The sequence below is a fragment of the Pan paniscus genome, chromosome 18 (genome assembly GCF_029289425.2).
Source record: "Pan paniscus chromosome 18, NHGRI_mPanPan1-v2.0_pri, whole genome shotgun sequence".
In the NCBI taxonomy this organism is placed as follows: domain Eukaryota; kingdom Metazoa; phylum Chordata; class Mammalia; order Primates; family Hominidae; genus Pan; species Pan paniscus.
In genome coordinates, this window is record NC_073267.2 from 23,491,820 (window position 1) to 23,507,164 (window position 15,345).

Genomic DNA, 15,345 nt, shown 5'->3' on the forward strand with positions numbered 1-15,345 from the left:
TATTGTTAAGGCCTCTTTACTGGTCTCCCTGCTTCCACTCTTAACCAACAATCCCTCCTTTGCTCAGCAACCAATAACTGTCTTCCCACTGCACTTACAGTAAAAATCCAAATCTCTCAGTGTGGTCTTTAAGATCCTACATTAATCTGGCCCCTGCCTACCTCTCTCACCTCATCTCCAACAACTTGTTTTACTACAGCCATAATGTCTTTTCTGCTCTTCAAACAAGCCAAGCTGTTTCTCATTTCACTTACTGTTCACTCTATTGGAAATACTCTTTTCCCAAATCTCTACGTGGCTGGATTTTTTTTTTTGAGATGGAGTCTTGCTCTGCTGCCCAGGCTGGAGTGCAGTGGTGTGATCTTGGCTTAACTGCAACCTCCATCTCCCGGGTTCAAGCAATTCTCCTGCCTCAGCCTCCTGAGTAGCTGGGATTACAGGCACCTGCCACCACGCCCGGCTAATTTTTGTATTTTCAGTAGAGACGAGGTTTCGCATGTTGGCCAGGCTGGTCTCAAACTCCTGACTTCAGGTGATCCGCCCGCCTCGGCCTCCCAAAGTACTGGGACTACAGGCGTGAGCAACCGCGCCCGGCCTAGATTTTTGTCTTCATTCAAGTGGAAGCTCAAATGACAGATGTCTTCCCAATGAGAAATCGCAAACGCTCCTTCTCTCCCTTCTCCCTCCCCCATTACCTTGTTGTATAACTGAAATCATCGTGTTCGTTTATTTATTGGCCTATGTACTGCCTTTCCCCCCTATGCTGTAAGCTCTGTAGAAAGCAGGGACATTAGTGTCTTTGGATAAACCACTGTCCCCAGTGTTTAACACAGTAAGCAGGAGCTCGATAATTATGAATCATATTACGCTAATTGTTTTACAAGGTTTGCTTCACTTACACATAGTAAATTAATGAAAAAACATTGCATCCTAATGACTCTGAAAGTTAAACGCCAAGAGTCTATGGGGGTTAGGGATTTTAAAAGTGGAGCAAAATAAAGACTGCTAAACAAATACGTGTGTCGAAACAAATTTCAAACAAAAAAGATGTAATATTCAATTTGCCGTGAGTGACAACGTTTGGCTGATAACCCACATAGCCCAGGGAAATCCCTTCCAAATTTGGACGAAGAAGAGGGAAGGAAGAGGGGTCAAGGCGCAGAAGGCAGTACCCAGGCCTGGGAAATGATGAAGAGACACAGTCGGGAAAGGGGGCCTCCAGAACAGAGAACATACTCACTTTTCCAGGCCCCACCCATGTCTATTACCCAGTTAGGAGGAATGAGCTCATTTCTGTGAACGTGAGATGACCCTCCACCCCGTGCTCCTATCACACGCCATTAGCTTTGTCCCACATCCTTTCAATCCGCTCCTCTAAGCGCGGTCCTGAGCTTTCGTCCCAGATACGCAGAAGGAAGCGGCCTGAATCTTACCCAGTCCTCGACGCGCCCAGCGTCTTAACTGCAGGGGACGAAGCGGCCGCATCTCCCGGCAAACGCGTGTGAAGCAGCGGTGCCGCCATTGGGCCGAACTAACGCGACCGCTGCGCCTCAGGCCGGATGCCCAGCTCGTTCCAGTCACAGCCTCTGTCCCGGAAGTTGCACGTGCCAGCGCAACCTTCAGCCAATCAGGGGCCCCGCGTGGGGAGGGCGTATGCTCTCGGCGGGCTAGAGCGCCGCTAAAACCCGTTCCTCGTTCTACTTGGAGGACTTGTTCCAGCCAGCGCGAGTGCGTGAGTATAAGGAGAGACGGGAAGGACCGGCTCCATCCAGCCCTGAGGATCCCGAAGAAAGGGTGGAAACACCCTGGATGTGCTAAGCTGTGGCCGGGTACACTCAAGTGTTAATTTTTTGGAGTCAAAGCCTCCCTCAAGTCAAATCGAAGAAACTGAAGCACTTGGTGACTGACCCAGATCATCACGGAGGAAAGGGGATTCGAACCCGGCTGACCCAGGAGCCTGGGCTCTATACTCAGTGCAGCATTCTCACAGACACCCAAGATAACGTTATCCTCACGGAAACGAGCTCGACGAAGTGACCTACCCCAGAGCCTCAAGGCTGTGGTGATGCTGGCATGAGAAACAACAGGAGAGTTACGAAGAGGTGTTACCCCCTTGACTTTATTTATTTATTTATGTATTTATTTATTTATTTATTTTCTTTTGAGGCCGAGTCTTGCCCTTTTGCCCAGTTGGAGTGCAGTGGCGTGATCTCAGCTCACTGCAGCCTCCGCCTCCCCAGTTCCAGCAATTCTCGTGCCTCAGCCTTCCAAGTAGCTGGGATTACAGGCGCATGCCACCACACCCAGCTAATTTTCATATTTTTAGTGGAGACGGGGTTGCACTGTGTTGGCCAGGCTGGTCTTGAACTCATGACCTCAGGTCATCCGCCTGCCTCGGCCTCCCAAAGTGCTGGGATTACAAGCATGAGCCACCACGCCCGGCCAAACTTAAATTTTTAAAAGAGGAAAAGGAGTCAGCCAGGCCAACCAAAGAGCGACTGGCGTTCCAAGCATAGGAAACGGAGGAAACAGAGGCCAAAACCTCGGGACTGTGGAGGATGTAGAGGGAGAGCAGGGGCTGCCCCTACTCTCAGGGAGGGGAAAAGGTTGCAACTTTGGAAACTGTACAGGCCTATCGAAAATACAAAAATATCCAGCCTGGGTGACACGGTGAAACTCCATCTCTACAAAAAATTTAAAAAATAAAAATAATAAAAATTATCTGGGTGTGGTGGCACACACCTGTAGTCCCAGCTACTCGGGAGGCTGAGGATTGCTTGAGCCTGGGAGATAGCACCACTGCACTCCTGCTTGTGCAACAGAGTGAGACCCTGTCTCGAAATAAATAAATAAGTTTTTAAAAATGCATATGTATGGGCCTGGCGCAGTGGCTCACGCCTGTTATCCCAACACTTTGGGAGGCCGAGGCAAGTGGATCACCTGAGGCCAGAAGTTTGAGACCAGCCTGGCCAACATGACAAAACCCTGTCTCTACTAAAAATACAAAATTAGCCAGGCATGGTGGCAGTGCCTGTAATCCCAGCTACTTGGGAGGCCGAGGCAGGAGAATAGCTTGAACCCAGGAGGCAGAGGTTGCAGTGAGCCAAGATCGTGCCATTGCACTCCAGCCTGGGTGACGAGTGAAACTGTGTCTCAAAAAAAAAAAAGGTGTGTGTGTGTGTGTGTGTGTTTATATGTATCTCTCTCCAGGAGTTCAAGACCAGCCTGGGCAACATATGGTGGTGCATACCTGTAGTCCCAGCTACTTGAAAACTGAGGAGGGATGATCACTTGAGCCCTGGAGGTCAAGGCTGCAGTGAGCTGTGATTGCACCCCTGCACTCCAGCCTGGACAACATAGCAAGACCCTATTTCACAACATAAAATACAGCAATTTGGTTTTTTTGTTTTTTGTTTTTTTTTTTTTTGAGACAGAGTCTCGCTCTGTCACCCAGGCTGGAGTACAGTGTCATGATCTTGGCTCACTGCATCCTCTGCTTCCCAGGTTCAAGCGATTCTTGTGCCTCAGCCTCCCCAGTAGCTAGGATTACAGGCATGCGCCACCATGCCCAGCTAATTTTTATATTTTTAGTAGAGACAGGGTTTCACTATGTTGGCCAGGCTGGTCTCAAACTCTTGACCTCAAGTGATCCGCCCGCCTTGGCATCCCAAAGTGCTGGGATTACAGGCATAAGCCACCACACCCCGCCAGTAGTTTGTTAAACATAAATCATAGCTCTGTTTTGCAACAGTATAAAATCAGTAACTGTCTTTCCTGAGTCTCTATTTGGTCCTTACTGAGTTCCTTGGGAATGTTGGACAGGAATCATCTGTGTCTCAAGGACAGAGGAAATAATTGCACCGTAGCTCACAAAGATACTTCAAGATAACTGTTTAAATGAGAATCTCTTCTTCACTTCCAAGGGAAAGCAAAGCAAAAACAAAAAGCAACAATAGCAAAACAGCAATCTGACAATTATCTGTTTTGTTTTGGCTTGGTTTGAGACAGGATCTCATTGTCTAGCCTAAGTTAGAGCGCAATGGCGTGATCATGGCTCGTTGCAGCCTTGGGCTCCTACAGCTTATGCAATCCTCTCACCTCAGCCTCCCGAACCCACACCACCAAGCCCAGCTAATTTTTTGTATTTTTGTTAAATACGAGGTCTCACTTTGTTGCCCAGGCTGGTCTTGAACCCCCGGCCCAAGTGATCCTCCCACCTTGGCCTCCAAAAGTGTGTCTCCCCACCTACACTCTCATTCTTTCCCTTTAAAAAGTCTGAGTCTGGGTGCAGTGGCTCACACCTGTAATGCCAGAGCTTTGGGAGGCTGAGGCAGGAGGATAACTTGAAGCCAGGAGTTTGAGACCAGCCCAGGCAACACAGCCAGACTCCGTCTCTACAAATAACACTTTTAAAAAACTTACCCAGGCATGGTGGCACGTGCCTGTAGTTCCAATTATTTGGGAGACAGAGGTGGGAGAATCACTTGAACCCAGGAGTTGGAAGCTGCAGTGAGCTATGACTACACCACGACACTCTCTGGCCTGGGTGACAAAGCAAAATCTCATCTCTTAAAAAAAAAAAAAGGGAAAAAAAGCTTGATATGTACAAAATAATATGTTAATGTAAGTTATAAGAACATAATGGGCCGGGCACAGCGGCTCCTGCCTGTAATCCCAGCACTTTGGGAGGCCGAGGCAGGCGGATCACGAGGTCAGGAGATCGAGACCATCCTGGCTAATGCGGTGAAACCCCGTCTATACTAAAAATACAAAAAAAAAAAAAAATTAGCCGGGCGTGGTGGCAGGCACCTGTAATCCCAGCCACTTGGGAAGCTGAGGCAGGAGAATGGCATGAACCCGAGAGGTGGAGCTTGCAGTGAGCCGAGATCGCGCCACTGCACCCCAGCCTGGGTGACAGAGTGAGACTCCGTCTCAAAAAAAAAAAAAAAAAGAACATAATGAACACCTGTGAACATATCGCCTAATTTAAGAAGCCGAACATTAACTAGGACAATTGACACTTACTGTGTGCTGCTCTTGGATCCCACCTTCTACCTGCTTTCCTCCCAAAAATAGTCACCATCATGATTTTTAAAAGTTATTTTAGTTTTCTTTGCATAATTATCATATTTATACTCCTAAACAATGCACTATATTTACTTTTATTTGTCTTTGCATTTTATAAAGTTATCTCCATGCTCTATTATACTGCTGTTTATTTTCAACATTATGCTTTTTTTTTTTTTTGAGACGGAGTCTCCCTCTGTTGCCCAGGCTGGAGTGCAGTGGCATGATCTCCCACCGTCCTCCCACCTCGGCCTCCCAAAATGCTGAGATTATAGGCATGAGCCACCGCGACCAGCCTGAATATTCTTGTATCATGTCCTGATGTATGTGTACAAGTGTTTTTCTAGGGTGGAACTGTTGGGTTGCAGGGGGCACAAAAAGCTTTTAGGAAAGGAGAAAGGAACAAATTGGATATCTATGATTTTTTTTTTTTTTTTTTGAGACAGAGTCTCACTCTGTTGCCCAGGCTGGAGTACAGTGGCACAAGCTCAGCTCACTGAAACCTCTGCCTCCCGGGTTCAAGCGATTCTCCTGCCTCAGCCTCCTGAGTAGCTGGGACTACACGTGCCCGCCACCACACCTGGCTAATTTTTGTATTTTTAGTAGAGATGGCGTTTCTCCATGTTGCCCAGGCTGGTCTCAAATGCCTGACCTCAGGTGATCTGCCTACCTCGACCTCCTAAAATGCTGGGATTACAGGTGTGAGCCATCGTGTCTGGCTACTATTAGTTTTTCTATTTAGAAATTGTTCATCTGGATCCTCCCTACCTTTCAGCCATTTGCAATACATTTGTTGAGCATAAAGAGTGACCTTCTTGGCCGGGCGTGGTGGCTCACGCCTGTAATCCCAGCACTTTTGGAGGCCAAGGTGGGTGGATCACCTGAGGTCGGGAGTTCGAGACCAGCCTGACCAACATGGAAAAACCCTGTCTCTACTAAAAATACAAAATTAGCCTGGCATGGTGGCACATGCCTGTAATCCCAGCTACTTGGGAGGCTGAGGCAGGAGAATCACTTGAACCTGGGAGGCAGAGGTTGCAGTGAGCCGAGATCACTGCCATTGCACTCCAGCCTAGGCATCAAAACTCCCTCTCAAAAAAAAAGAGCAACTTTCTTGTCCACAGCAAAGAATCACTGGAAGCCATTTGATGCAATATGACCTCATCTCTCTAGCCAGTGTTGATTGGGTTACAGGAGGGCACCAAGAAGCTTTTTGAAGGCTGTGCCAATGTACACTTCCAGCAATATCTTCTTAAGCTTGAGTGCAGCTCCTTATTTTCCCAAAGCACAGCTAAGACTAAGGCTGCCAAGTTTTTAAAAAGATTTAAAGGAAACTCTGAGCATTATACAAGAAAAATACTGGCTGGGCCCTGTGGCTCATGCCTGTAATCCCTGTACTTTGGGAGGCTGAGGCAGGTGGATCACTTGAGATCAGGAGTTCAAGACCAGCTGGGCCAACATGGTGAAACCCCATCTCTACTAAAAATACGAATTAGCCAGGTGTGGTGGCAGGTGCCTGTAATCCCAGCTACTTGAGAGGCTGAGGCTGGAGAATTGCTTGAACCCAGGAGGCAGAGGTTGCAGTGAGCCAAGATCGCAACACTGCGCTCCAACCTGGGCAACAGAGCAAGACTTGGTCTCAAAAAAAAAAAAAAAAAAAAAAAAAAGAGAAAAAGAAAACCTTGAAACTAAATGCACAATTTCTGTTGTAATTCTTTGGCCATGTCCGCTATCTGCAAAGTCACCACCCTGCCCACAGTGTGGCCTTTCACTTCACTGAGTAATATATTGTTTGTAATACAACAATGTAATCAGCTTCTTCATTCCAGAACAAAATTTTGCTTTACTATCATCATATACCCAGAAGACCCATTAAACTGTTATTTCAAAACAGCAGCCTTTCCTTAGAGATAAATTTTACAGCTACCCCTAGAGTAGTTCTGTTGGCCAAAGCCTCTTAGCTTACTAGTGAAAGAAACAAAGTCAAGCCAGCTTAAGCAGAAAAGAAGAATTTGTTCTGAGGATACAAATATATAGTAAGGTACCAAAAAAGAATTTATCATTGGCCAATTTGGATAAGGTGCCCTCCTGTAATCTAATCAACACTAGTAGAGAGATGAGGTGACAGTATACCAAATGGCTTTTGATGAATCTTTGCTGTGAACTAGAAGGGATTAAGTTATGCTCAACTAATGGTTTGCAAATGGCTGAATGGTAGGGAGGATCCACATGAACAATTTCTAAATAACAAAACCAATAGCATGTATCTCATTTGTCCTTTTTCCTTTCCAAAGAGTCAACAATTATTGTATGAGTCAATTATCTTTATAAAAACTACATTCATTAACACAAATGCAAGATCTCAACTATATATCTTTAGTTATATACATGTACACACATATATGTGTATGTATACATACATTATCCTCAAAGACAACTAATTTAGAGCGTTCCTCATCCCAGTATCTCAGAGAAATACAAAGCAGTTTCTTAGACTTGGCATCATTGAGATTTTGGGCCAACCAGATACTTCTCTGTTGGGTGGGGAGGAGGCTGTTCTGTGCACTGTGGGATGTTCAGCAGCATCCCTGGCCTCTACCCAGTAGATGACAGTAGCACTCCTCTCCTCCCCACAGTAACATTCAAAAATATCTCCAGATGTTGCCAAATGTCCCTGGGGTACAAAACTCTTCCAATTAAGAACCACTGGTATAAACAAGTCAGCTGGGAGTGGTGGCACACACCTGTGGTCCCAGCTATATGGGAGGGTGAGGCAGGAGAATTGCTTGAGCCCAGGAGTTTGAGACCAGCCTAGCCAGAATCTCTGCCTAGCCTAGGCAGATCTCTACAGAAAAATACAAAAATCAGCCATAGTGTTGGTGTGCACCTGTAGTCCCGGCTACTCAGGAGGCTGAGACATGAGGATCAATTGAGCCCAGGAGGTCGAGACTGCAGTGAGCTATGATCTCCCCACTGCATCCCGCAACAGGGACCCTATCTCAAATAATTAATTAATTAATGGAAGAAAGAAAGAAATCCTAGCTTTGTAATTTACTCTATTACTTTGGGCAATTGCCTTATGTTTCCAGAACTTCAATTTTCTTATGTACAAAATGGGAATAACTTTTGAGCTATTTTAGAGCTATCGTAAGGATCAGAGCACATAGTCACAAACCACAAAATATGTCACAGTGTACAGGACAGGGCAGGTTCTCCGTAAATGACAGTATTTGCCCATTTATTTTCCTGTAAATATGAAATATACTAGGATACTTGATGTGGTTACACTCAGGTGGAAACTGACCTATGAGGGAGATAGACAGATAGGCACGGTCTTTTTTGTTTGTTTGTTTGTTTTTTGAGACGGAGTCTCACTCTTTCGCCCAGGACGGACTGCAGTGGCACGATCTTGGCTCACTGCAAACTCTGCCTCCAAGATGCAAATGATTCTCGTGCCTCAGCCTCCCAAGTAGCTGGAATTACAGGTGTGCACTACCATGCCCAGCTGTTTTTTGTAGAGATGGGGGTAGTAGAGATTTGTTTTATAGAGACGGGGTTTCACCATGGTCTCTACTAAACCCTGTCTCTACTAAAAATACAAAAATTACTCAGGCGTGGTGGCACATGCCTGTAGTCCCAGGTACTCAAGAGGCTGAGGCAGGGGAATCACGTGAACATGGGAGGTGGAGGTTGCAGTGACCCAAAATCATGCACTCTAGCCTGGGGTCTTGCTTTTGCCCAGGTTAGAGTGCAGTGGCACAATCACAGTGGCTCACTGCAGCCTCAAACTCCTGGGCTGAAGGGAATCCTCCCACCTCAGCCTCCCAAGTAGCTAGGACTATAGGCATGTGCCATCATGGCGAGTTAATTTTTTGTGTGTTTTTATTGTCTCGAGACAGAGTCTTGCTCTGTTGCTCAGGCTGGACTGCAATGGCGTGATCTTGGCTCACCGCAACCTCCACCTCCTGGGTTCAAGCGATTCTCCTGCCTCAGCCTCCCGAGTAGCTGGGATTAGAGGTGCATGCCACCATGCCTGGCTAATTTTGTATTTTCAGTAGAGACAGCGTTTCGCCATGTTGATCAGGCTGCTCTCGAACTCCTGACCTTGTGATCCACCTGCCTCGGCCTCTCAAAGTGTTGGGATTACAGGCATGAGCCACTGAGCCTGGCCTGGTGAGCTAATTTTTAAATTTGTTATAGAGACAAGAGTCTCTCTTATGTTGCCCAGGCTGGTCTCGACCCCCTGGCCTCAAGTGATCCTCCCACCTCAGCCACCCAAAGTGCTGGGACTACAGATGGGTGTCACCGCACCTGGCCACTGAGGAGGATTTCATTATAAACCTGCCCTGAAGGGAGGGAATCCAATTTTACGAGAGGGTGTAGCCTGGTGAGGCCTGGATGACCTCCAGAGGCAGGGGCTTGTGCCTGGGCTGAGGCCTAAGGGTCAATGGGCAGACATGAAGTTGCCCCAGGCAGAGGGTACAGTGTGGGCAAAGTCAGGAAGTGGCAGGGCTTGGATCACTCCAAGAAGAGAGAGGAGTCATGTGTCACAGGAGCTCGAGACCCAGAGAGGGAGGCAGGCAGGCAGGGACCAAGCTTGGGCACAGCCAGGAAGGCAGGACAGGGCATGGTGGGGCCAATGGAATCATTACCCAAGCCGGGGATTTTCAGGGAAACAGCTTAGATAAGGCCAGGTGTACAGTAGCTCCCACCTGTAATCCCAGCATTTGAAAGGAGTTTGTGTTCCTGTAGTAGCATACTTGGGAGGTTGAGGTGGCAGTATCACTTGAGCCCGGGAGTTCAAGGCTAAAGTGAGCTGATTGAGCCATTGCACTCCAGCCTGAGCAACAGAGAGATACGCTGTCTCAAAGGAAATACAAATTAAAAAACCAGCCGGGCATGCTGGCGTGTGCCTGTAGTCTCAGCTACTTGGGACACTGAAGTGGGAGGATCGCTTGAGCCCAGGAGTTCAAGTCTGCCATGAGCTATGATTGTGCCTCTGCAGTCCAGCCTGGGCGACAGAGAAAGACCCTGTCTCTTAAAAAAAAAAAAAAAAAAAAAAAAACTTAGATAAGAGGATGCTGTGCCTCCCTGGGGGTCTTCAGTCACCCATGGTCCTGGCAAGAGGAGGGCCAGGAGAGAGCTTCACCCACCTGCTGTCCTGCCCATGTGACATCCGCAGGTGCTGCCATGGCCACGACTGTTGTTACACTCGAGCTGAGGAGGCCGGCTGCAGCCCCAAGACAGAGCGCTACTCCTGGCAGTGCGTCGATCAGAGCGTCCTGTGCGGTGAGTCCCCAGCAGCACCATGCCACACACCCCGAGTATCCCCTGGGCACCCTGGCATAGCCAGATGACTTCCGTGCCCCTGTTGCAATAACCACTGCTTCCAAGTCTCTATAGACCACCCCTTGGGTATATCTAATGTAAGTGATATTTATTTTATTTATTTTTTGAGTCAGAGTCTCGCTCTGTCACCCAGGCTAGAGTGTGCTGATGTGATCTTGGCTCACTACAACCTCTGCCTCCTGGGTTCAAGCGATTCTCATGCCTCAGCCTCCCAAGTGGCTAGGACTACAGGCATGCGCCATCACGCCCAGCTAATTTTTGTATTTTTTTCAGTAGAGGTGGGGTTTCACCAAGTTGGCTGGGCTGGTCTCAAACTCCCCACCTCGAGTGCTCTGCCCGCCTCAGCCTCCCAAAGTGCTGGGATTACAGGCATGAGCCGTGGTGTCTGGCCCTAATGTGAGTGATCTTTAACACTGAGCACTTGAAAAAGAAAACCCCGAAGAAACCTAATTATTTGATGTCTGGACGACAAGGAAGAAGATAGAAATGGCATCAGATAATAAACAGTGTAAATGTTTATCAGAAAGGGCCTGGTGGTCGGGACAAGTAGGAGGATTGCTTGAGTCCAGGAGTGCATCTCTACAAAAAAGTTAAAGGATTTTTTAACATTGGCCAGGCGTGGTGGCACACATCTGTGATCCCAGCTACTTGGGAGGCTGAGGCAGGAGGATTGCTTGAAGCCCAGGAGGTTGAGGCTGCAGTGAGCTGTGATCAAGCCACTGCACTCCAGCCTGGGTGACACAGCAAAATCCAGTCTCAAAAAATAATAATAATAATATTTTACATAACCAACCACTTCTAAAGATTAAAAAAACCCCCATGATTAAAAACCTCAGGTCCCTCAGGCAATCATACCAGATATCGAAACAAAGCAATAACATAAGGACTGCAGTATTTATTTTATTTTTATATTATTTATTTATTCTTTGTTAGTTTGTTTTTGGAGTGTGGGCTTTGTTTTGTTTTTTGATTTTTTTATTTTGTTCTACTCAATTTTATTTTTATTGCTCAGGCTTGAGTGCAATGGCCTGTTCTCAGCTAACTCAACCTCCGCCTCTTGGGTTTGCGTGATGACGGTTCCACGTCATCGGCCCTCCGCCTCTTGGGTGTGGATGATGATGGGTCCACGTCATCGGCCCTCCGCCTCTTGGGTTTGCGTGATGATGGGTCCAAGTCATCGGCCCTCCGCCTCTTGGGTGTGGATGATGATGGGTCCACGTCATCGGCCCTCCGCCTCTTGGGTTTGCGTGATGATGGGTCCACGTCATCGGCCCTCCGCCTCTTGGGTGTGGATGATGATGGGTCCACGTGATCGGCCCTCCGCCTCTTGGGTTCGGGCGATGATGGGTCCACGTCATCGGCCCTCGGCCTCCTGGGTTTGGGTGGTTTTTCTGCCTCAGCCTCCTGAGTAGCTAAGGGAGGTGTCTTGCGATTATCATCCGCTGAGGGTGGAGCTGAGGGTGGAGGTGAGGGTGGAGGTGAGGGTGGAGCTGAGGGTGGAGGTGAGGATGGAGGTGAGGGTGGAGCTGAGGGTGGAGCTGAGGGTGGAGGTGAGGGTGGAGCTGAGGGTGGAGGTGAGGGTGGAGCTGAGGGTGGAGGTGAGGGTGGAGCTGAGGGTGGAGCTGAGGGTGGAGGTGAGGGTGGAGGTGAGGGTGGAGGTGAGGGTGGAGGTGAGGGTGGAAGGGGAGTAATCAGGCATTCGGGAGGTGTTTTGAGATTATCATCCGCTGAGGGTAGAGGGGGATAGAGCAGACACTCGGCAGGCCTGTTGAGATTATAATCCACTGAGGGTGGAGGTGAGGGTGGAGGTGAGGGTGGAGCTGAGGGTGGAGGTGAGGGTGGAGCTGAGGGTGGAGGTGAGGGTGGAGCTGAGGGTGGAGGTGAGGGTGGAGCTGAGGGTGGAGGTGAGGGTGGAAGGGGAGTAATCAGGCAGTCGGGAGGTGTCTTGAGATTATCATCCGCTGAGGGTGGAGGGGGATAGAGCAGACACTCGGCAGGCCTGTTGATATTATCATCCGCTGAGGGTGGAGCTGAGGGTGGAAGAGGAGTGAGGAGACACTCGGGAGGCATCTTGATATTATCATCCACTGAGGGTGGAAGGGGACGAAGGAGACATTCGGGAGGTGTCTTGAGGCTCAGGGAGTTATCCGTTATAGAACGTTGTTGAGTTGGAGGAGGTGGCTGGCGGCCCATCCTGATTTTTAAAGTTTCAGCTGTGAGGTAGGGCCAGTGGGGCAATCCTGAAGAGTGACGATGCTCCGCTGCCGCCATTCTGACCTGTAGGGACAAAGGAGGGAATGCTTTCACACATATCCATTTGATGGATGAAATTACCGCCACCAACACAGTCTGCACCTTCTGTTGCTGGTGATAGATTTTTGCACCTTTCCATCCTCCAGGTTTCAAAATAGCAGTATCAGTGTCATAATATCACCCTTCCACTGAGTATTGCCGACAGCTGGGGGGTAAAGAAAAGTCATTGGGACACACTGTTGTCTCCACATGCCACTGTGTCTGTCTGCAAATGTAGGCAGGCTGGGGTCCTGCCCCAGGGAAGACAGAGTCATAACAGAGTAATAAAGAAGCATGTTTGAGACACAGGAGTGTCTATGTCTATCCTCATTCCTCCCTCACAGCCATCACCAGAGCATGTTTCTTGCACCAGGTCAACAGACAGTAAGAGACAGTAAGAGAGGCATGAAAAGCCCATTGTCCACACATGTTGCAGCTTCTTTTTGGAGAATGTTTTCCAGGCCTTTTATGTTCTGTCTCTGATTCTCAGAACTCTGCAAGGTCAGTGTGACCACCCTGCTCCAAATCTAAGAAAACAGAGGTTTCCAGAGGAAGGAGAAATTGTGCCCAGGGTCACACAGCTTGCAAGAGGCAGAGTGGAAGTTGATTCCAGCTCTGCCTGCAGGACCCTCTCATTTCCCCTCTGTTTCCCTTCTTGACAAAGGATCTTCTTCACTCTGGAGGTGCCACCCATGAGAACAAAGAGCTCTGGAGAGATGTGGATTCCTGAAGAGCTGCAGGGGAACTGGGAGAGGGTTTTCTGACAGAACAATCTTATCTCAAGAAGTCAGTTAGGCATGGCTATAATATTTCTTTTCACTCCCAGGTAATACCAAATTGTAAGTGCACTAAAACATGAAGAATACTTTTGTCCATGGAAAAATGAGGTGGGAATTCTAAACAAAGCAAGTTTTAAAACTGTGTTTCACTTCAAGTGTACAAGTCCCATCACGTGTAATAGGACTCAGCAGATTTTGAAGGTACAGAGGCCACACAAGAACCAGCTTAGCTGAGCATCATTTAAGGCCTTCATTTGGAATTGTCCCTGTGGGTAATAAGTTACATTCACTCTTCACTAATTTACAGTCAGGGCCCATTTGCTATTACAAATACGGGACCTCTGACACTTAGAATATTAGATCAGGGGCCCCACTGGGTGGGGATGAAAGTGTTTTTGCACAACACGGTTACCAACAGGGATGGGACTGTGATGCTTGTAGGCAGCCTTTCTCTCTGCCATCTCCCTCTGCAGGGCTTGAGCACAGAGCTGTAGGGAGAAAAATGTATCCAGGTCCTGACCTGGCAGACTATGCCCAAAAGCAAGGAAAACAAGCAAACTTACCCAGTTGCAAAGAGGCTTTCTTGCAGAAGGGGGGATCTGAAAAAGCCAACACATGAGAAATTGAATGTTGAGAGAGTCTAAGGGCCGTGGCATCATCTGCATCAGCACTGAACTATCCTGCAACTGCGGGGAGGAAGCTCCTTACTTTGCATTTGTGGTAGTCCTCTGCCCGCCGCCGCAACTCTTGCGCACGTTGAAACATTTTCCTATGGATTACAATCACTTTCATCAGATAAAGCACCACTTTCAGGATGATTTTAAATAATCTGCCATATTTCTGTTATCCTCACAACTGTACCCTTACACAATCTATCTATACCTAGAAAACGTATTTCAGATGGCTATAAGAGTACAGTCTGAGCTGGTCACGGTGGCTGACGCCTGTAATCCCAGCACTCTGGGAGGGCGAGGCGGATGGATCACGAGGTCAGGAGATTGAGACCATTGTGGCTAATATGGTGAAACCCCTTCTCTACTAAAAATACAAAAAATTAGCCAGGCGTGGTGGCAGGCACCTGTAATCCCAGCTACTCGGGAGGCTGAGGCAGGTGAATCACTTGAACCTGGGAGGCAGAGGTTGCAGTGAGCCAAGATCACGTTATTGCACTCCAGCCTGGGTGACACAGCGAGACTCCATCTCAGAAAAACAAAAAAACAAAAAAACTGTACAGTCTGATCCAAACTGTTGCTATATTGATTCCTCCTCTTGCTTACTGCCTGCTGACTTCTGAGATGATAGTTTCCTTACCCATTCTCAGTATATCCCTAATTCATCCTTCATTGAGCATCTTTTATCATAAAGCTGTATTCTCTTTGTATTAATATCCTTACCGTGTTTCACAGGGCAGAAACAGCTGGGCTTATAAACAGGCATAGTCCTTTTGAAGGATGTGGTTGATCCTACAACAACACACTTTCCTAAGGATGACAACAACTCACCCCACCCCTAGAATGGCTGGTATGAACCGAGTTTCCACACAGTCTAGCTGGCAATGGGGTCAGGAGACGTTTTGCTACTTCACATCTTTTGGTCACTGGTAAATATTAAGGTACTTTGTTTTCTGTTTTGTGAACTCTCTCTCTCTCATGATATGTCTTCTGACCATTTGTTCCTATTTATGCATTTACTGGGTCTAAACATTGTACAAAGGTTAAAAACAACACTCCAATGGGCGTTTCCCAGGAGGGTGGGGTCCAGTTTCTGAACTCACTTGTAGGTGTGTATTTCTTTCATATCCAATTTCCCATTTTCCTCTGCCTCTGATACCTGCCTCTCCTTTTCTGCATGCTCACAT

At 47.9% G+C, this 15,345-nt stretch overlaps 2 protein-coding genes across 50 annotated transcripts in view; both read right to left on the reverse strand.

The window, feature by feature from the left end:
• LOC134728385 (RNA polymerase I-specific transcription initiation factor RRN3-like) overlaps positions 1-1,608 on the reverse strand; it is a 93,009-nt gene extending 91,401 nt beyond the window's left edge. For 19 of the 28 annotated variants that reach the window (XM_063598542.1, XM_063598521.1, XM_063598529.1 and 16 more), the window contains exon 1: positions 1,434-1,605. In XM_063598542.1, the coding sequence (XP_063454612.1) occupies positions 1,434-1,522 (89 nt within the window). In that variant the 5' untranslated portion in view covers positions 1,523-1,605. Of the gene's footprint in view, positions 1-1,433 lie in introns of all 28 variants that reach the window. The other 9 variants (XM_063598536.1, XM_063598535.1, XM_063598534.1 and 6 more) reach the window with 3 other exon arrangements.
• Positions 1,609-11,310: 9,702 nt separating this feature from the next.
• LOC129394237 (nuclear pore complex-interacting protein family member B8-like) overlaps positions 11,311-15,345 on the reverse strand; it is a 43,715-nt gene continuing 39,680 nt past the window's right edge. For all 22 annotated transcript variants that reach the window (XM_063598493.1, XM_055099955.2, XM_063598499.1 and 19 more), the window contains 3 exons: positions 14,196-14,256; positions 14,051-14,086; positions 11,311-12,693 (listed from right to left, as the gene is read on the reverse strand). In XM_063598493.1, the coding sequence (XP_063454563.1) occupies positions 11,455-12,693; positions 14,051-14,086; positions 14,196-14,256 (1,336 nt within the window). In that variant the 3' untranslated portion in view covers positions 11,311-11,454. The remainder of the gene's footprint in view (positions 12,694-14,050; positions 14,087-14,195; positions 14,257-15,345) is intronic.